The 17874-nt window shown below is 54.3% G+C and overlaps 1 protein-coding gene across 3 annotated transcripts; it reads right to left on the reverse strand.

Annotated features, from left to right (window-relative positions):
- Positions 1–592: 592 nt before the first annotated feature.
- DNAJB12 (DnaJ heat shock protein family (Hsp40) member B12) lies at positions 593–17600 on the reverse strand. Of its 3 annotated transcripts, none has more exons than XM_044239748.1 (9): positions 17378–17600; positions 9737–9908; positions 8932–9077; positions 7362–7547; positions 7161–7240; positions 5984–6093; positions 4219–4391; positions 3617–3714; positions 593–2443 (listed from the first exon to the last, which is right to left on the reverse strand). In XM_044239748.1, exons 1-9 carry the CDS (start codon positions 17508–17510, stop codon positions 2414–2416), a joined length of 1128 nt encoding a protein of 375 aa, XP_044095683.1. In that variant the 5' UTR covers positions 17511–17600; the 3' UTR covers positions 593–2413. The 3 variants fall into 3 exon arrangements, with proteins under 3 accessions (XP_044095683.1, XP_044095684.1, XP_044095682.1); XM_044239749.1 differs by having other exon boundaries at positions 3563–3714; XM_044239747.1 differs by having other exon boundaries at positions 3569–3714; positions 17378–17589.
- Between the last annotated feature and the right edge of the window lie 274 nt (positions 17601–17874).

The raw sequence follows: 17874 nt of genomic DNA on the forward strand, positions 1-17874 counted from the left end.
CCAATGAGCTCCCTGGCTGCAGTGGCACCACCAGGGAGCCTGGCCGTCTTTGGCTGGAGAGGCAGCGGGAGGGGCCTCAGGCCGCCAGTCAGGGCTGCGGGGTTCTGTCTCTGGGAGGCCCAGGCAGATCGGTGGCTCCATTCACAGAAAGCTCTCCTCGGGCAGCCACATTTTTAACTTCTCCGACCTTCTGGAGGAGGAGGGCGGGCCGTGGGAAGTGTGTCTAAAAGACTGTGCAGGCCGAGATGGAAAGAAACTTGAACTTTCCCCCTGCTCTGGATCCAGAGTGGGCTCTAGCTCCCAGCTGGGGACAGGGAAGATTCTCAATGTTTCGCTCACAGGAGGGATGGAGAGGGAGCAGGTAATGGGGGAAGCAGAGGTTGCCAGGGACCCCAGAACCCTGGCCTGAGCCCTTTCCCCTTTGCCTGGAGTCAGCCTTGGAAGAACACTTGTGACCAAAGTGGCTGTCAGCTGGGACAATGGGTGAGGACGACCTTTGGGCTGGTCACCCAGGACTGCTGGTGGTCCGGCCTGGGCTGTGGCCTGTGTCCCACCTCAGCTCCCCTGCTCAATGCAGACCCACCAAGCCCAATCACATAATAAACATATATTTATAGATGTACAATTTTAGAATTCTAATTCAAGAAATACAGCTTCTCAGGGGATCCTTTAGGATCTATGTTCTTATTGCACATGGGTCAGCCCACCTGGGGACGGCTACCGAGACCAGATGGTAGGGGAGGTGGCAGCAGAGCACCGGGGCCACCAAGGGTGGGGCGCTCCTGCCCATGTCCAGTTCTTAGTGTCTCTCGGGCTGGGGTGGCTGTTGCATCACAGGGTGGGATCTCGTTCAAAAATCCAATCTGACACTTCTTTACCAAGCTTCCTTTCCCAGCAAGAATCTTATTCGTTGGGGGTTACTTAAGAAAAAAAAAAAAAAAAGAAAAAGAAAAAGAAAAAGGAAAAAAAAGAGCCAAGAGGAATTCTGGGAGGGTGGTTATGGCCTCCTGGCTGGCAGCTTAGGGAAGTAAGGCTTTGGACGATGGCAGGCTCCAGGACACACCCACTGCCAGAGGAAAATTTGGGAAAAACGGTAATTCCAAAAGGCTCAGTATAAACTGTGGGAATAAATAAAACCTCCCTCCCTTCCCCTGGCAGCAACTGCTGTTGTGAGAAAAATCCTCACTTCAAGGTGAATAGAAGGAAACCCTTCAGGTTCGGATGTAGCCTTTGTCCAAAGTGCAACAGAAGGCCGGGTGGCAGCACGTCCATGGATGGTGGAGACAGAGGTGCCCACAGGCCTGGACTTTCTTCAGGAGGTGGCTGCTGCCCCAGGGTCTTGGGCAGCGCCTGGCTGATTCTTGGAGGAAGAACCGTCTGGAGTCCTTGGTGCCTGACTTGGGAAAAACCAGTGGCAACAACACGGAGCTGTGCCCTGTGGCATCTATAAGGCAAAACCCACTTTGGGACCGAGGTGGGGGGCGTGGCCAGGCAGAACTTGGTCCCCCTCTCTAACCCTGATCTCTGTGGCAGAAGGCTCCTGGACTCCAGGTCCAAGAGCCCACCTGAGCTGACCAAAGCTTGTGGTGGGTGGTACCACACCCGCAGGCAGCCGGGGGCCTCTACCATGACTGGATCCTGACAGGGTACCTGGCCCTAGGGGCACTTCCTCCCCTCAAAGCCTGTTCCCCTCCAGCTTCATCATGACCCTGGCACCCTCTGAGTTCTCTAGACTTACACTATCATGATTACCGCTGCCATCAACAGCAGGCTGGGGTTGAGGGGATTTTCCTTCAGGCTGTCAGCTCTGGCCAATGTCTAGCCTTTGAAGGACCAAGTGACCTTCCCCACACAGGCCTCATTTCCTAAAACAGGGAGGAAATCAGCTAAATAACCAAATCCCTGCATAGTTTAAAAAGTAGACTGTATATATATATGTATATATATATATCTTTATATATGCTATTTACATATAAATAGATATATATATATGTACATATACATGCTCTGAAAATTACATTCTATGGAGAGTTCTCGCTCCTCCTCCTCCTATCCTTGGCCAATGCCTCTGACTGGCTTCCACGGAGAGGTGACTGGTGGTGGCTCCCAGGAGGGGGAGGAAGGCAGTTGGGCGCCCCCTCCCCCAGCCCTTTGCTCCAAGTTTTACATTCTACTTTCGTTGCCATGGTTTCCGTATCCTAGGAGAGAGCCGAAGTGGAGCCTGAGCTTCTGCCAGCCCTGGGAGGAAGGGAAGCAGCCCCGTGGCAGGTTTTCCTGTCCTAAGAGCTTTCAGCATTTACTGGGTGAGAGAGAGGGCAGCTGTGTGGTGTTCGGCCTCCAATTCCATTTTAATTTTTTTTTCTTATTATGTCTTTCCTTAAATATACAGTCCATCACCTTGGCTCAGTGCATGTCACCAAAAATTCTCCAGGGATTTCATGGTCTGCGGAGGAGAGTGGTAGCAGTTAGCTTGGTGATCACGTGGCCTGGAGCCTCCGCAAACAAGCCAACCTCCTGGCTGCTGGCCTGCCCACCTCAGCCCCAACCTGTCTCCCTCCTGCACTGTCACTCCCGGAGGCGCTAGCAGATGGCCTCTAAGCACAGCGTCTGGAGCTGGACCGCTGCCGAGGGGGACACAGGCAGAGGACGGATAGGCAGGTACCAACACAGAGAAGAACCTTTCTTGGCTCTGCCTACACTCCTTTGGACTTGGTCCCGTCTGTCCCCGCAGGCAACTGCTGGGAACAGAGCTCACTACCCACAGGCAGGGGTGCAGGAGGTGGGAGCCTGCTACCAGTGACATGGCATACCCTCCCCAACCCCCTTCTGTACTAAAGGCTCGGTGTTCCACCCTCAACTCATGACCTCTGTTCTCTTCCTTAGACCATAAGTGAGATGCTTGCGCAGGCCGAATGCCTGGGGCTTCCAGGCAGCGGGCTGTACTAGCACCTGAAAGATTGCCTGTGATTCCACCAGAGGGCGAGTGGTCTCTCCTGCTCCCAGCCTGCTGGCTCCCTCCCAGACCCACTGTGAGGCTGCCCATCTACCCTGTTCCATCTCCTCCTGCCAGGAAGGGCAGAGGAAGAGGATGGGATCTTGGCTCACCATGCTCACGTGTTTCTTCCTGATGTCAGGTGGTAAGTGTATGTGTGTGTGTGTTGGGAGGCAGAGGCATTGGGGGGGCCTATCTTGGGACCAGTGATACTTGGAGGTCTAAATAGCAGAGCACAGACAATAGTCTGCTGTACTTGGGAAAGGGCCACAGTGACTTGGGGGGCTGGATGAGACAGGGAAGCACTCATGGCCCTCAGCAGTGGTCCTGAGCTCCCCCTTCTGCCTGGCTCTTGGGCTCCCTACATTCCCAGTAGTACTAGAGGCCTGAAACAGACCTTGCTTTTTGAGCACACACTAGAGCTACCCAACACTGCAGGCGGGAGGTCAGGCTGGGAACCAGAGTTGTCATCAACAGGCCATCCCCCTCCCTCCCTCCCACCTGCCTCCGCCTCAAGACCAGGGCCAGAGCTGCCAGGAATTGCAGGGCAGAGGAAGCCCTGGCTCATACTTGGACCTCGGTGGTGCGGCTGGCCCAGGACTATCCATGCAGGGAGGCCTGCACCTCTGACAGTCGGTTACAGCTCGGCGTGCTCATCCTCTGTGCTTTGTGGTACATATCTGTGTCACCGAAGTAGCGGGCCCGGTATAGCAAGCCTTCCTCTGCAAAGCAAGAGGACGGAGTTAGGATGTACCTGGGTCCTCCCAAAGGCTACCAGAGCACCTGCCTAGCCTTCGGGGGGCAGGAGAAAGGCTGTTATAGGCCCTGGAGCTGGGGCAGAGCTGGCCTCCAGTTAGGAATGACCCTGGACTTTGGTCCCAACTTGTGAGAGGGAAAGAAGTTGTTACCCAGGTCTGACCACCCTTGGGTCCCACAGACAGAGCTGGAGGCCCCATCACTCAGCAGCTAGGACATGTGCTCCGGTCTGTCTTGACATCCTTACCTCTAGCAGCCAAACGGAGGCTGATGGCTGTGATTTACAGGAACCTGGAGGAAATCTCCAGGTGGCCCCCAACTCCTGGTCCCACGAAACAGGGATGGGGTCCTGCTCCTGACTGGGAGGGGCTGGTACAAGGCCGTTCCAGGTGCTAGGTCCACAAATCCCTGGTGGGCAGGCCTCTCTTCCCTGCTCTCAAGCTCTGTCCCCACGACCCCCACACACTCACTCTGCTGCTTCTCCTTCCAGCAGTTGTTTCGGAGGTTGGCGATATAATCATCTTCCACATTCCGTTCAACTGTTTTGAGGCTGGAGCCTGTGTACTCCTTAGAGAAGGTGTCTGCCACGTAGTAGACGACATTCAGGTGGTCAGTGACTCGCCTGTGGACGTGGCCCACCGACCTGGCCAGAAATACATCAGGCACAGAGTGGGCATAGGCCCCCCGGCCCAGGACAGTTCTAAAGGATGACATGGCTCCCCAAAAGGACATACAACACAGGCCGTGGGAGGACCTGCTTCCTTCCTGACCAGAGCGGGACTCGCATAACATCCAAAATGAGGGTCTGAAGGAATGGCAGGGTGTCCCCCACCATGCAAGTGGTCCAGGCTCTGGCCAGCCCTTCCTCAGGCTGTCTGCTTACCACACTGCAGACCAGGGCCTGTGGGGAGAAGCCCCTTTATGAGAGGCCCTGGTTGGTGAAGGAGGGGAGGCAGGCCTTGGCCTCTGATTAGAGGTATGAATCGGGCTCCCCATGCCTCCATCTCCGCATTCCTCCCCTAAGGCAATTGTTGCCCAGGGCCAGCCTGCCTGCCTACCTGGAGATCCCAGTTTGGAGTTAAGAGGCTTAGGAACAACATGACAGAAGGACTCCAAGGAGCTGTGGCCTTGCAGTTCTCATCTCACCTTCCAGCTCTACCCACAGGCTCTGCAGGCTGTGGGAAGAGCCTTGACCCGCCACAGACAGAAGTCAGCGCTGGGGGCAGCACAGCCCCTACTCCTGCCCTCTGTTGCCTCTCCAGCAGCAGAGCAAAGGGCTGGCTGGCAACAGGCCACACAGAGCCTGGGCCGCCTGTGTTGGTCCAGTGGCCCTACTCTGCCCCCTGCTGGCCAAGAGGAAGGCCTCCAGGCTCCCAGATAGGGCAAGGCCCCTCTGGGAGCAGAGGGATTCCACCAGTAGAAGCTGAGCACCCACTCTGTAACAATGGATGTATCTGACACGGGGTCAGCTGCTGGAAATAAATGAGGGGAGCTGATACCTTAAAAGGCCAAATAACTTGCCCTAGTTCACCATATATTCATTTAACAAACACTGTTGAACATTTCTGGCAAGCGTGGCATTTTTAAACAAACATTTTGCCCATTTATTTTAAAGTAATCTCTATACCCAACATGAGGCTCGAACTCGAGAGTCCGAGATCAAGAGCTGCACACTCCACCGAATGAGCCTGCAGCAGGCGCCCCGAGCCCAGCATCTTATGTATATTACTCATTTAATTTTCACAAGCAGATAGATGTTATCCCCATTGCACAGATGAGGGAAACAAAGCTCAGACCGTCATCCAGTGTCACACAGCTGCTTAGTTAGTAGAGTAGCTGGGATTCAAAGCCTCCTTTGCTCTGTTTGATTCTAGAGCCCCTATTCCTTCCATGGCCCCAAGGCTCCCAACCAGAACTTAAGAGCAGAGGTTCTTATCTCAGCAGATGGGGCGGCAGAGCATGAAGCCTGTGAAATCATGCACAATGCTGTGCACACGTGCACTGTCTGAGGGAGAAGATCTGCAATTTTCATGACATTTTCTTAGGGGACCATGATCCTAAAAGATCAAGAACCTAAGCTCCACAGATAAAGTGTGTTTTCTTGACCATAAGCCAGATTTCTGCAGTGTGATCAAGGACCCGCAGGACGGGAAGGCAGGCCCCTGATGGCGGCTGAGAATGCCAGGTCCCTGTCCGCCCACCATCCCAGCCCCGTCCCTGGCTGCAAGTACTCACGGCCTTGGGCTCAGGCTGTATGGGGGGCTGGAGACCATGAGCTGGCTGAGAGCTGACACGAGGATCAGGATGAGGATAGGCATCAGTTGAACAAACACCCCCAGCCCGCCCTGGAGGGAAGAGTCAGCGGTCACTCAAGCTAGACGTCATCCATGGGAACGTGGCATCAGCCACAACCACCACTGGCTTTCTAGGCGCAAAGGAGCCCCGGCGGCAGGAGGCAGCTGCCATGCAAACAGGCCATGACACTCCTCTCTCCCCCTCCCCCTCCACAGGCCCCCGAAAGACGAAGCTCCTCCACCTGCCAGCTCCCCCAGATGAAAACAAAATGGCAACTGGAGTTACGGAGAGGAAGAGGGCACCTACATGTGCTTGCTCGTCAGAGATTACCAAAAACATAAGCAAGAGTGGTCGCCTCCAGCAGACTGGTAGGCAGGGCTGGAGGGAGGCCTTCACTGTACACCAGTTCAAAAACTGCCAGTTAAAAAATTGTAGATAAAAACAGATTTGTTTACTGTGTGATAATTTGTGATTTTAAAAATTCTTTTGTATGTTCAAAACACACACAGAGTTTTAAAACACAAATAACTAAAAACACAAGGCCACACTGACCTAACAGAGGGACCCTCACCGTCTGCCTTAATTTTAAATGCTCTGGAATTGTCCACAGTATCTTAATGTTGGTCAGCTAGCTGTTCTTTAACCTGTGGCATTCAAAATGCTTTTGAAGCACTGTCTGGTTATAGTTTTTGTGTCCATCTTTTATGAGCGCTAGAAGGAAGCAAGAAGAGTCAACAACCTTTGTCATCCCTCACACTTCTCTCGTCATGTTTCACTTCCCGTTGCTTGGAAGATGTCACTGTGGCCTTATGAACAAATGGATTGCACAAAGGCCTTTCACACTCAAACCTGTCTGTAGGTGGAGAAGTTTCTGCATGACATTCCCCAACCGGCCACCAAACCCCTGCTCCTTCTGGGCAGCACTGTGGAGTGTGGCTCCCTCTGGTGTCGCTCGGCAGAATGGCAAGGGGGGGCCCAAGATGGCTCCTTGGCTGAGAATGGTGGGGGCACTGCCCTCCCAGAACGACAGCTGGGAATGTCACTTCCCCTTCAGGCCCTGCACCCGAGGTGGGGTCTGGTGCCCTCCCCTGCTCTCCCCGGTGCCTTTCTCACTCACGTCACCCTGGTTCTCCCTGCGGTCCTGCCTTTGCTGGTAGGTATAGCGCATGCGGCCGTTGCTGTAGACGTGGACATTACCTGGAGGTCAGAGGGACTGAGTCAGGGGGCGGGGCTGCTGGGGAAGGGAGCAGCCGGCATCCAGTGTCCTCCCACCATCACCCCCAGGGAGGCCTGGCTGCGGGAAGGCCGGGGTACTTACTAGATGGGAAGCCACCACCAAAGAACATGTTGAAGAGGTCCTCGGGGGAGATGTCAGCCTCAAAGCCACGGTGGAAGTCCCCATGCCCATGGCCGTGTCGGGCTGCCTGGCTCTTGTCATCACCGAACTGGTCATACTGCTTCCTTTTCTCTGGGTTACTAAGTACCGCATATGCTGTGCCAATGGCTAGAAAGGAGGTGTAAGTCAGGCCTGAAGACCCGGGGCATGCAGGAAAGGCTCCCACCACAGCCAAAAGCTCCCTTCCTTTAGGTACTCAACTGGTATTTTAGGAAGTGGGAGTCCTCCAGGTCGGCAGAAGTTGGGCTGCTGGGCACGTGAGAGGAGGGGGGCAGGCAGGAGTACCTCGAAATGGATCGAGGCCGTCTGCGCCGGGTGGAGAATTAACACTAACACTCAGGCCCCCGCTCTCCACCTCAAGATGATGGCCCAGCCTCTTCTATGCTCCGGGGCCCTTTATGGGCCTTATCTTACTCCTACAGCAACTGCTGGCAAGGGCCAGATCACGAGGTTCTAGTCAAAGCTTTTCTACTGTTGGTAGTGTGGCCTGCAGAGCCCTCTCCTGTCTGGGGTCTAGGTCCCAGCTGCTGTTCCTTGGCCGGGCCCCAAGGCCTCCCCATGAGGTCTCCCTCAGGTAGGAAACCTGTGCCTCAAGCGACCCAGCTCCAGGTTGTCCTTAGTCTCTTGCTCCTTCTCAAGTGACTCACTCAAAGGAGTGGGTCAGAGCTGCGTCTGCAACCCACAGCCCCGGGGCATAAGGAGAATCCCCTCCTCTCGTTCCCACAAGGCCCCAGGGCTGGCTCCGGCCTCTGTGTCTATCATGCAGGCAGCAGGCAGAAATCTGGGCTGGCCCAACCTTAACCATGGCTACCTTGCCTACCTAATCCTACTCACCTTCTCCCCTTGGGGCTGGCTGACGGGGATGCTGCCTGCAGGCTACCCCAACCAAGCAGGCCCAAGCCGAAGCAGCCTGGAATGGAGTAACCAGGGTGGGCCCAGGAAGCAGCACACCAGGTCTCAGGGGACCCTTCTGTCACCCGCTCCACCACAGGCCCTCTTCTTGGCTGTGGTCACCACCTCGTGGAAGAGTGTGTTACATGTGAGTGTGTGTGTAGTGCGGGGCTGGTGGCGGCTGCTGCTGATGAGGCCACCGGGCCAGTGACCTGAGGCTACTCCGCCCCTCAGCACAGGGAAACTGTTACCAAGATCCCAAGACGGGAACATGCACACGGGTGAGTTAGGAGGCCTGCTTCTGACCCTCCATTGCTGTGTGACCGTGAAGCCACTGGTCCCCTCCTGCCTCAGCTCCCCTCCCGTCACTCCCGGGGAACGTGGAGGAAGGAGAGTCAGGGCTGGTGCTCTCTCAGCTCTGACAGACTCAGTAGGCTAGAGGTGGCTGCTAGGACTTTCTTTCCAGGAAGCAGCTCCTGAGCCCAGGAGACTCAGGTCCAAGGCCACTTCCTGGAAAAGTTGTCCTGACCTCTTATTCCTTCCCAAGGGCAAGGGCAGGAGATAAGAACCACCAATCAGCAAGAAACCAAGTCTGGCCTACCTTTGAAAGCTTCAGTGGCACCCGGTGCGTGGTTCTTGTCTGGGTGGAACTTGAGGGCCAACTTGCGGTAGGCCTTCTTCAGGTCCTCATCAGAGGCCCCTCTGCTCACCCCCAGGATCTCATAGTAATCTTTACACTGCTTGACCCTGGGGGAAGGGGTAGAGCGGGCCCAGGGCCGTGAGGGGGGCAAGGCATGGGCAGTGTTCAGCTCAGGGGGACCAGCAGGGCTCGGCTGATAGCTCCTCTAGGTCAGCTGTCAAACCTTGGGGACAAGGGAGCCTCAGTGAGCTCCACCCTGGATGGGGAGCCAGGTAGGGCCCAGGGGAAACACCAGAATACATTTCGGATTTCAGAGGGGGCAGCTGCTGTGTTTCAGACCAGGAACCATTTCCTTTTGCTAAGAGGCACTCTCACCGGAGGGATGGCTGTCTCCTGTCTTCATTTTGGGTCACATAGGCTCTGGGCTGAAAGGGTCTTTGTTGGGGGGCAGGGGAGAAGCTGGAAGGGGAGCCCAAGCCCCATCTCTGATAACCAGAGCTGTGTGAAAAGGCTGAGGCTTGCCTGGCCTGCAGCAGAGGAAGCCGGCGGCAGCATTTCTAGCCCCTGCTGTGGGCTGTCCTGGCGGGAGGAGACAGGACAGCCCGCATTCCCGGGGCCCAGTGAGCCTGCCCAGCTGGACGTCATCCAACCTCAGGACCCCCCAGGGCCCACCCGGACCACAGGCAGATGTGAGGTAAGGGACACACTGCAGGAAGCCTTCTCAAGCTAGAAACTTCCCAGCAGCACCAGGCTCCGGCCCCTCTACCTTTTCACTGCTGCTACTTGCTCTGCTGTGTAGCCTTTGGTGCTCTCTCCTCCTCCAGCTTCTCCGTTGGCCGAGGGGGCATCGGCCCCACCTGGTTTCCTGTGGGTCGTGTCTGTGGGCTGGGGATGGTCACCGGCAGACTGCGGTTTCTGGTTGAGGGACTCGATCAGGGCTGTGTGAGGCAAGCAAAGCATTCAGGGCTCCCGTTCCAGCAAGGCCACGTGCCACAACTGAGGTGTGGCCTGGTCCTGAGACCAACCAGGACCCCGCCCCCATCCCGCATCCCACCTGCTGCTGCTTCCGGGAGAGCCACTAGCTCTGTCCCTGACTTGGACATGGGGGGTGGGGAGGCAGTGGGCACTAGTAGGCTAGCTGCCTGCTTTCGCAGGACCCACAGAGCTCAGGAGTTGTCAGGGTATGGGTTATTTAAAATCTTTTTTAAGATTTTATTTTTAAGTAATCTCTACACCCAGTATGGAGCTCGAACTCAGAACCCCGAGATCAAGGGTTGTAAAATGACTGAGACTGCAGGCGCTCCTGGGTATGGATTAATTTAAAACTCTGCAAAAAAACCCAACAACATACCATAAATGCTTCAGGTTTTAAAAATCCCAAATTAGTGTGTGTGTTTGTGTATTTACTTATTTATTTATTAAAAGATTTATTTATTTGAGAGAGAGCACACGAGGCTGGGGGAGGGGTAGAGGGAGAGGGAGGGAGAAACAGACTCCTCCCCACTGAGCAGGGAGCCTGATGTGGGGCTCGATCCCCAGGACCCCGGGATCACGACCGGAGCCGAAGGCAGATGCTTAATGACTGAGCCATGCAGGCACCTCCCAAAGTAGTGTGTTTAACAGACTCTGTTGAGATGGACAAAGTGCGATGCCCACCTTAGTGGGGACCCCAGTCAGCAGGACCATCTGTTTCAGCTGGGATTGGTGGGAAAGTCTCCTGGAGGCTATTACTTAGCTGTGAAGGGGATGGAGGCAATGAGTTTGCCTCAGATGGCCAGAGATGGTAGGAGACTTGGGGTAAAGATCACCTCTGCTACTTGCTATTCTTTACATTTTTCAAGTGGCTGGCCATGTCAAACACCCTACTTCAATGTTCAGAGTCTAAGTAGGACATCAGCTGTCACCCTCAGGGTCCCAGTTACTAAAACCCAGCTCCATGGTTCCTGCTTCTCAATCAGGAAGAGCCCAAATCTCTGGTAGGAGCTCCCTGTGCCCATTTATTCCAGGCACAGAACCAGTTCTGGAAACCTCAGTCATGCCCAGAGTGCAGTGCCCTGGGAAGCAAGGCACCTGGGCCACTGTAGGGACCCAGGACACCATGCTGAGGAGGGACAGCAGTGCCCCTGGCTGGACTCAACGCACTGTGCTGGGTGTCAGACACCCTCTAAAGCAACATCCCTGGGCCTCACATGAGGGGTCAGCGGCAGGGCTCAAGGGGGCCACTGTGTTCTGAGCCTCTGCTGTCTTAGGTGATTTCACTGGGAAAGGAGCTGACAGTCGAGCCTGCCTTGCATGAGGGAGGTGGAGGACTCCTGCAGTAAAGCCCAGGAGTGCGCACTGGGAGGAGTACTCATACCGACTGCTTGCTGTGTGTGAAGCTGGCCTGGACACAGTGCTCTGCGTATACTAGTTCATTTAATCTTGACAATGGCCTTAGAGGTTTGTCTCACTACCACCATCCTCATTATAAAAAAGAGCTGTGTGTCTGATGCACTGGCCCCTGGCTATACAAGCTGGGCAGGCAGCACTTAAACCCTGGATACCCAGCTCCCAGGACCCTGTTCTTAACTATGCTATCCCAGACTGCCTGAGTCTGGCTTTTGGCATGGGGAACTCCTTCCAGCACAGTCATTCCAAATAGAGAAGAGAAGTTAAATTCAAAAAGACTGGGATTCAAATCTCAAATCTCACATCCTAGCAGTATGGCCCTGGCCGATAAAAAATCTAAAATCTGTCTGAACCTCAGTTTCCCAAGGGATACACAGGTAATGGGATGTGTGATGAGGAAATGAGACAATGTGTAAGCACCTGGCACAGAAACTGACAGAGTGAAAGTTCAAAATAAGTGGCTGCTGATATTATGACACCAGCTGATGAACTGGCCGGCTGGGGAGGGGAACCGAGCAGGTGGGGCTGGGGAGCTCCAGGGCTTAGGAAAGCAGTGTCAGCACTCAGCAGGCTTGGGACCCAGCTGGAACCGTGAGATTTCAGGCTGTCCAGATGCCAGTTCCATCCAGGCAGCGAGGAACAGCAAAAGAAGAGAACAAAAGATGAAGAGATGTTGATGAGGATGGGACAGGGAGGGGGAGCTGGCTTGCAGGGTGTGGAGGGCATTTAAAGAACTTGTTTATTTCCATTTCTCTGGAAGCCTCAGGGGTCCAGGCTGAGCTAATGTACTCCAAGGACAACATAACCAACCGTTCAACTGCCACAGATACATGGGAACATCAGCCAGGAGATGGGATGGACTCTCTCTAGTATTTCTCAGGGAAGATTCTGGAAACTTTTCAGGGTAGTTACATGGAGTCAGCCACTCTAATATCCTTACATTGTGGAAAGGGAGCCCAAAGGGGAATGGAGGTGCTAGCGGACACACAGAAGTCTCCTGCGTGGGTTGGCAAATCAAGATTTCTGGTTGCTGGCAAATAGGTCTCTCTTCTGGCCTGGACACCGCCTCTGCCAGAGCTGTAGGATGTGACTGCCTCGCAAATGTCACGAAACAGTATGACACAGAACAGCCTAACGTGACTCTGGAGTTAGACAGACAAGTCTGTGTTTAGATCCTGCCTCTGCCCTTGCAGTAAAACAGCCAGACATCTAAAAAGACAGGAACTTGGTGGGGACGCCTGGGTGACTCAGTCGGTTAAGTGTCTGCCTCCGATTTGGGTAATGATCTGACGGTCCTGAGATCAAGTCCTACATCTGGCCCCTTGCTCAGCAGAGAGCCTGCTTCTCCCTCTGCCTGCCGCTCCCCATGCTTGTGCACCCCACCACCGACAAATAAAAAAAAATCTTTAAAAAATACATATATTATTAAAAAGACAGGAACTTGGTGGAAGAAATGAGAACCGCAGCAGCAGAGATGGCAGTTGAGGCAGGGCTGTGAGCATTTCTATGGCCAAAGCCACCAGCGGTGACCCCTCCTCAAAGCCAGACTGTAGGGTGAAGCTGCCTGGGTTCAGAGCTGGCTCGGCCGCTCGCTAGCAAGGTCATCTCAGACAAGTCAATTTAGCTTCTTCATGTCAAACTGTATCTCCCTCAAGGGAGCCGGAAAAGGAGCTGAGCAAGTGCATATAAAGGACTTAGCACAACACTCAGCCAGGGTTCAGTGTTCTCTGTTACTGTTCGTTCATTTCTAGGCTCTGTCCAGGTGCCTGCAGCGCTCACAGCGAGCCGGGAGAGAGAGGCCGGTATAGGGCAACAGCCTGGGGGCACAGCCGGACAGTGCGGCTCCTCTGCTAAGCAGCCACGTTATGGAATCCGTCAGGGAGGGTGCCCTCTCTGCCCTCCCGGGGCTACTCTGAGGCGTGAATATGGTTCAGTGAACGGAAGGGCTAAGGACCCTGCACAGACAGCCCCACCCTGGACCTCACCAGCCCTAAACCGTCTCTGATGCTGACACCCTGAAAGCAAAAGCCCTCCCCCAGAGGCCGGCCTTTCCAGCATGGCCGTCCTGACTCCCCCAGGACCCTCAAGCAGCCTGAGCTGCAGCATCGCCTGGCATACCCCTCTCTGTGGATGCTGGGGAAACTGAGGAGGTTCCCATTGGCGCCCTGAAAAACCCGGTACTTTCCAACATTGCTGATAAGCCTCAGGCAAAGGCCATGCCCAGTGTGCCACCAGCTGCTGGACAGAAACTCCCAGAAAGGGACTGACCGGTCCCACTGGCCCTGCCCTGTGACTTCCCCGCTTAGGGCCGGCTACTACTCCACAGTACAAGCGTCCCACCATTGGTCCCACCTCCGACAGCACGAGTTTGAAATCCCCTCACGGCCTTTTCACAGGGAGGTCCCTTGGCCCTTCAAGGTTGTGGAGTCTCCTTTCACCCTAACCTCTCCCCCTGCTGTCAGTCCTTCCACCTCTCCTAGACCCATCGTCTACCCGTGCTCTTGATCCTTCCCCTCTATTTCCCAACTTGCCCTTTTCCCACGAGGCCTGACAGTGCCGCTCCCCACCTCCCCAACACCACTCCATGGCCACCTGGCTACTCCCTCTCCCAAGATCGCCTCTTCCTGTTGTTCCATCTCACTGTGGCTTCCCCAGTCTCTGTCCATTGGCGAAGGACAAATGTGGCCCAGGGCGGTGTCTGCAGCAAACTGCTGTGCGCATTCTACCCCTTCCCACGGTGACCCCGGCCAGGTGGGACTCCAGTGAGCACCGCCAAATGGGCACGACCAGACTTTCAGCTGGAACCTAGAACTCTCTCCCGAGCTCCAAGCTGACAGCTCCTTTGCAACAGCCACTGGCACCTTGCACTCTGCCCGTCTCTTCCCACCCACCATCCTCAGCCCTGGTCTCCCCGGCACACAGGCTTGGATTCTGTGCCCCCACTTCTCCTCAGCATACCTCTCTCACACAAGGCGTGGTGCCTCCTCCCCAAGGACCTTATCCTCACCTGGACTGCCTTCTCTCAGGCGCGCGGAACTCCTGACCTACTCACTGCAATGAATGGGCTCCCAAATGGTTTCCGACTCCAGTTTCTCTTCCCTTTCATTAACCCTTCATGCTGTTCTCTTTTAAGAACGGTACCCTTGTCTTAGTCCTGCTTTCAAAATCTTCAATGGTCTCTTCACCAACTACAGAATAAAGTGAATATCCTGGTCTGGCAGGAAAGGAATTCCACAATCTGGTCCCATCCTACTTTCCAGCCTTAATCCTCTTTATACTCAAATTACCACCTCCACAGCTGCCAAATCTTGCTCCACCCAACCCTCTCCCCCAAACCTCACAGCTCCCAGCCTCCGTGTCTTTTCCAAGTCTGCTCCCTTCCTCCAAAGTGCAGTTCAAATGCTGCCTCTGTCTTCCTCCCTGAAGCTTTCCCTCACTGTGATCTACCATTATTTTCCGTCACCTGTGTGCTGCCGTTATTTTTAAGTCTCTCACGAGACTGCTGGTAGTTCAGAGCTCAGCACTCCATCCCCAGCCTTCCACGCCAGCTCACAGACCCACGGAGGGCAGGGACTGGATCTTTCATGTCTATCCTTCAGGCCTCGGTATCTAACACTGTGCCAAAATTTTCTTTAATGACAGTATTATTTTTTCTGTAACTTTGTCCCCTTCGCTAAATGACAGGCTCCTTGAGGTGAAGGATCATGTCTTACCAATCCTGCCATATATGCACTTAGCCCCAAGCAGAGGACCTTGCAAATAAAACAAAGTCTGCAGCATTGAATAAGCACCTGGAATGAGCTCAAACCTCAAAGAGCAAGTGTGATCAACTACCTAATATTTTTTTCAATCAAGATTTCTCCATCCCAGGCCTACATTAACCCCAGGTCCTGTCAGTTCAGTACAGGGCTACAGAGGGTGCAAGGTCAAGTTTACAGAGAGGCATGAGGCATAGTCTCTCCACAATAGCGGGAATATGACAATCATGCAGGTGACTATTCTGCCTCAGCAAATTCCGTTTCTTGAGCCCAGGGAAGAACACCAGTCTAAGCCCCCAAACTGGCCCAGGCAGCTGCTGACAAGAAGCGCCCTAAAGGCTATGTTGTTACCATCCTTCCTTGGCTACCTGCTCCTGAGTCCCCAGAAGCATCAGGATCAAACGGATTCTGAGACTGGTGGGCCTCCAGCTGCCCACCCCCAGGCTCCCCTCTTACAGAGTGTGATTTATTTCACAGGGAAGCTCCTTGGGCAGGTTACCTCTGGAGTCCTGGCAAATAGAGACTGAAACCCTCTCCAAAAGAAGGCAAAGAGGCCAAAGATCAACCTGTAGTCAGGAAGGAGGAAAATCCAAGTGTTCCAGGTGGCCTCTTCTGCCGGTGTTCACCTTTCTCAATTCCAAATGTGGGCAAAGAAGGTTAGGAGGCTGACTGCTCTCTCATTTTGTTCCTCTATTAAACATTTATAGAGTCACAGAACTTTCCAACTTCTAGCTGTGTATTCTTGGGCAAGTCCCTTGCCTCTGAGATACTTCCTCATCCATAGAACAAAGATAATGATCTTTGCTCTGCCTCCCTGATAGGGCAGGCTCAAGTGAGAAAATGTACTTGAAAAAGCTTTCTTTCTTTCTTTCTTTTTTTTTTTTTTTAAAGATTTACTTATTTTTTTTAAGTCATCTCTACATCCAACATGGGGCTTGCAGTTAACAACCCCGAGATCAAGAGCTGCGTGCTCTGCGGACTGGTCCAGCCAGGCATCCCTCAGAAGAGCTTTCTAATCAGAGAAGCCCTATGGTATTATTGTTACTCACATTATCTGCACCAACCCTCTAATTTCTTGGCTAAGAAAACCCAAGCTCAGAAAGATCGCAGGGTAGCATTCAGGACAAGAACTTAGATCTTCTGATTCGGAGTAACTGTTACACACCAGTGTCATAACTGCTGGTATGATCTCTGTATCTTTAATGGAATTTTTTTTTTTTAAAGATTTTATTTATTTACTTGAGAGAGAGCGCAGGAGCAGGGGAGGGGGAGCAGAGGGAGTAGGGAGCTTCATGCCTGATCAATTGCAAGACGCTGAGATCATGACCGAGCCAAAGACCGACGCTTAACCCACTGAGCCATCCTGGTGCCCCTGGATTATCTTTCTCCCTTCCAGCTTGTGTTAAGAAAAACTTCTTAAGTCTTAGATTAAAGAAAAAGACGGTTCCTGGCTAGAGTGAAATGCTGAGTAGTTGAGACAACCTCACGAATCCCTCCCGGGTTTCGAAGTCTCAGCTCGGGGACACTTAGCAGCCTTGTGCTGTCCACACGGGGGCCACTGCTGGGTTCTTGTGGGCGAGGGTGGGTGGGGTGCCCGGAGCCAGCGTCTTCAACAAGCCCCGAATCTCACAGGCGGGTGAAGAGGTTCCAAGAAGGAGTGAGGGGCCAAGCTTCAGGGCGGCGGGTGCAGGGCGGTGGTGTGGAGTGAGGGAAAAAGGCAGGTTCTAGTTTCGAGAGGGTGTTCCCTGCTCCTCGCCCGGAGACATGCCAGAGAGTGAAGATATGAAGACGCCTTTCCAGGCCGTGGGAAGGTCAGAAGTCCCCTTTCCCTCCCCAGAACCCATTCTCTCCTTCAGAGGAGTTATGTTTATTTTCCTAAACTATAATACTTCCCAGGCCGGCAACCGGCCCTGAGCCACCGAATGGCCCCTTGGGAAAAGTAGTTCGCTTTCGCTTCTAGATAAGTTCACTTCCTCTCGCCCGCCAGCGCCTCTCATTCTCGGTAACTCCAAATTTTAGAGGGTTCCACAAGCGCCCAAAAAGTTGAAGTCGCGGCCGTCCCTGTCACCAGGTGTCCAGCGTCCCGGAGAGGCGTGGGAGCGAAAGACTACACCTCCCAGCGGCCACCGCGCGTCTCAGTGCGCAGGCGTAGCCGCGCCTCGCTACCCCTCCCCCTCCTCCAACTGCTCCCTTCGGTCCGTTCCCGTATTCCCCCCATCAGTTCCAATGTCCCCTCTGCCTCTCCGGCACTTCACACTCACCGCGAACTCGCGGCGTCGGGTACAGCCGCTGAGCCTTCTCCAGGAAGCGGAGTGCCCGGTCGGGCTGGTTGCTCTGGATGGCCTTGAGGGCGATGCTAATACAGCGCTCGGCTTCATCCTTGTTGGATTCCATGGCGGAACCAGAGCGCGGAACCAGGGAGGGGGAGGCCGGGCGAGCGGAGGGCTGCGCCAGCAGCCGGCACGTCGCGGGGCAGGCGGGCGCAGGATGATGACACAAACCCCTCGCCCCTCCTTTTCCGAGATTTGAGCGAGAGTTGAGCGAGGGCGGAAGTGCTACCGTATGTCTTCTAAGAGGGGGGCGGATAGGAGAGGCATTAACGAAGGTGCACGCCCAACATTCCTGGATTCCAGAGGGTCCTGTTACGAGGTCTTAAAGTTGCATATGCTTGCACGTTCTTGGTAGTAACTCTGTGAGTTTGAGACGAAGGTCATTTATTTATTCGTTCTAGAGATGCTTGCGAGGTTGGGTGTACAGG

The sequence above is a fragment of the Neovison vison genome, chromosome 2 (assembly GCF_020171115.1).
Source record: "Neovison vison isolate M4711 chromosome 2, ASM_NN_V1, whole genome shotgun sequence".
In the NCBI taxonomy this organism is placed as follows: Eukaryota; Metazoa; Chordata; class Mammalia; order Carnivora; family Mustelidae; genus Neogale; species Neogale vison.